Raw genomic sequence first — 2,670 nt, 5'->3', positions numbered from 1 at the left:
GCCCCACCCGGGGCTCACCGTTGGCGTCGTGCGAGTACTCCATCCCCGACACGGTGCAGCGCCGGAAGACCATCTTGTTCTCGGTCAGCGTGCCGGTCTTGTCGGAGAAGACGTACCGGATCTGGCCCAGGTCCTCGGTGATGTTCAGCGCCCGGCACTGCAGCTGCGAGTCGGTCTCCTCGTCGTACAGGTCCGCGTCCTGGTGGATGAAGTACACCTGGCACACCTTGACGATCTCGATGGACACGTACAGCGACACCGGGATCAGCACCTGGGGGACGCGGGCGCCCAGAGGTGAGGGACCCCGAGGACGGGGCGGCCGGGGCCAGTCCAGGCCGGCGGCGCCCGCCTTGTTCCGGCCACGCCCCCCGAGCATCCCTAACATCCCGATCGCCCTCCGCTCCCGGCCTCCCAACACAGAATTCTTCTTATTCACAGAGTGAGCTCCCCCTCACATGGAGGAAGCCGAAAAGGCCACGAACTCGGTCTAAACAAGCTGCCAGAGAACATGGCGTCCGTGGGAGAGAAAAACAAAAGGGCAAAAGGACAGCGGACAAACCGAGGAAGAACTCACTAAGGAATTGTTAATAATAATAATAATAATGTGAAGGGACATGAAAAAATAGCAAATGAAGTTTTAAAAGATATAACAGAGGACTGAGATGCATAGATATGTCACCATACGTACATGCAGCCCCTAGAACTGTAAGAAATGCAAAAAATTCACTGTGAACGACGCATTTTCAAAGTGGCCCCCCTCTGGGGCGTGTGCCCCACATTGGGAGCCACTGGTCTAAGCTATTTAACATGACAACCACTGTGTGGCTCAGGGATTGAGCATCGACTCACAAACCAGGAGGTCACGGGTTCGATTTCCGGTCGGGGCACAGGCCCGGGTTGCGGGCTGGATCCCCAGTGGGGGGCGTGCAGGAGGCAGCCGATCCGTGATTCTCTCTCATGATTGACGTTACTGTCCCTCTCCCTTCCTCTCTCTCTCAAAAAGAAGTCCATGAAATGATGACCACACACGCCAGCCGGTCTTGACTTAGTAACTAGAGCGTCAGCCGGTGGACCTCAGGGTCCCGGGTTCGATTCTGGTCAGTCAAGGGCAGGGACCTCGGTGGCTGGTTCCTCCCCGGCCCAGGCCCTGGTCGGGGCGCGTGCAGGAGGCAACCCATCGATGTGTTTCTCTCACATCAATGTTTCTCTCTGTCTCTCCCTCTCTCTTCCATTCTCCCTGAAAAAAAAATCAATGGAGAAATACCTTCGGGTGAGGATGAAAAAAATAAAATAAAATGAACTACAATAAAACGAGCACACCACAAGGAAGCAGGAGTGTACTGTACCTTTCGGAGCGTACAGGGGTGGGCTTAGCGTCACTATGGGGAGAGTGTTTTAGGATATTGGCAAAGGGTTAAAGAGGACGGCCTGTAGGAGCCACGCAGGGGAGAGCAGACATCCTGGGGGTGGTCCCCGGGCCTGGGGCGGACGCCAGCCCTGAGAGAGGCTGGGAGAGGAGAGAGGAGAAGAGAAAAGACAAAAGACACGGCTCGGTCAGAGTCCCCGCGAGCGAAGACGGCGGCCCTCGGCCCCCGAGCTGTCCTCCCCCAGGCTCCCAGCGGCCCGACCCTGGACGCACCCCAGCCAGCGACTTAGTTTCTGCAAAGCCCGAAACAGAGCAGAGACAAGAAGGTTCCCAGGACAATATTCAGGTTCCCTCTGACCACGTAAGAGCGAGCTCCATGGACCCCCGGCCGGCGTGGCTCCATGGTTGAGCCTCGACCCAGGAACCAGGAGGTCAGGGTTCGATTCCCGGTCAGGGCACGTGCCCGGGTTTCGGGCTCGATCCCCAGTGCAGGGTGTGCAGGAGGCAGCCGGTCCATGATTCTCTCTCATCAGTGATGTTTCTCCCCCTCCCTTCCTCTCTGACATCAACAAAATACATTAGAGAGAGAGAGAGAGAGAGAGAGGACGGCAAAGGAGAATTTGAACTTGAAAATCACCCAAGGAAACACCCTCTGGATACACTCGGTGTCGACAGGAAACGCGACGCATTCGGGGGGCACACGGGTGGGTGGTCCTCGGCCCCGAGGCAGATGAACGGGCTAAGTCCAGGCGGAGCCCGAGGACTCCCCCCCCCCCGCGTTCTGGCCGGGAGAGGAAAGCGGAGCCGCGGGGCCCTGAGCACCGATACCTGCAGGACGATGATCATCGTCAGGAACGAGTAGATCGCCGCGGTGACCGGGGACAGGGAGCCGCCGTCCGCCTCGGGCACCTCGAACAGCGCCTCCTTCTCCTGGTACCGCCGCACCCAGACGCCGTGCCCTGTGGCAGCGGGCAGAGAGAAAAGGCGTCACTCGCCTGACAGCTCAGGGCCGACGAAAGCCGAACCAGAAGGCGGTTACTCAGCGCGGGGACATTTTGGCCAAAGGAGCCCACTGGTCGCCTAAGAAAGCAGAGCACAGCCCGGCCGGCGAGGCTCGGGGGCTGAGCATCCACCTAGGAACCAGGAGGTCGCGGTTCGATTCCCGGTCGGGGCACAGGCCCGGGTGGTGGGCCCGATCCCCAGTGTGGGTGTGCAGGAGGCAGCCGATCAATGATTCTCTGTCATCATTGATGTTTCTATCTCTCCTTCTCCCTTCCTCTCTAAAATCAATAAAAATAATTTTA

General features: G+C 58.5%; 1 protein-coding gene across 1 annotated transcript in view; it reads right to left on the bottom strand.

Annotated features, from left to right (window-relative positions):
* The window catches only part of ATP10A (ATPase, class V, type 10A), a gene marked incomplete at its 5' end in the record, with an annotated part of 73,211 nt that overhangs the window by 30,679 nt on the left and 39,862 nt on the right, over nt 1–2,670 (bottom strand). Inside the window, 2 exon segments of the mRNA XM_015563002.1 lie at nt 19–271; nt 2,195–2,325. Of these exon segments, the coding sequence (XP_015418488.1) occupies nt 19–271; nt 2,195–2,325 (384 nt within the window).

This window comes from Myotis davidii, unplaced genomic scaffold (assembly GCF_000327345.1).
Source record: "Myotis davidii unplaced genomic scaffold, ASM32734v1 scaffold811, whole genome shotgun sequence".
Lineage (NCBI taxonomy): Eukaryota > Metazoa > Chordata > Mammalia > Chiroptera > Vespertilionidae > Myotis > Myotis davidii.
This window is presented reverse-complemented; position numbering and strand designations above follow the sequence as displayed.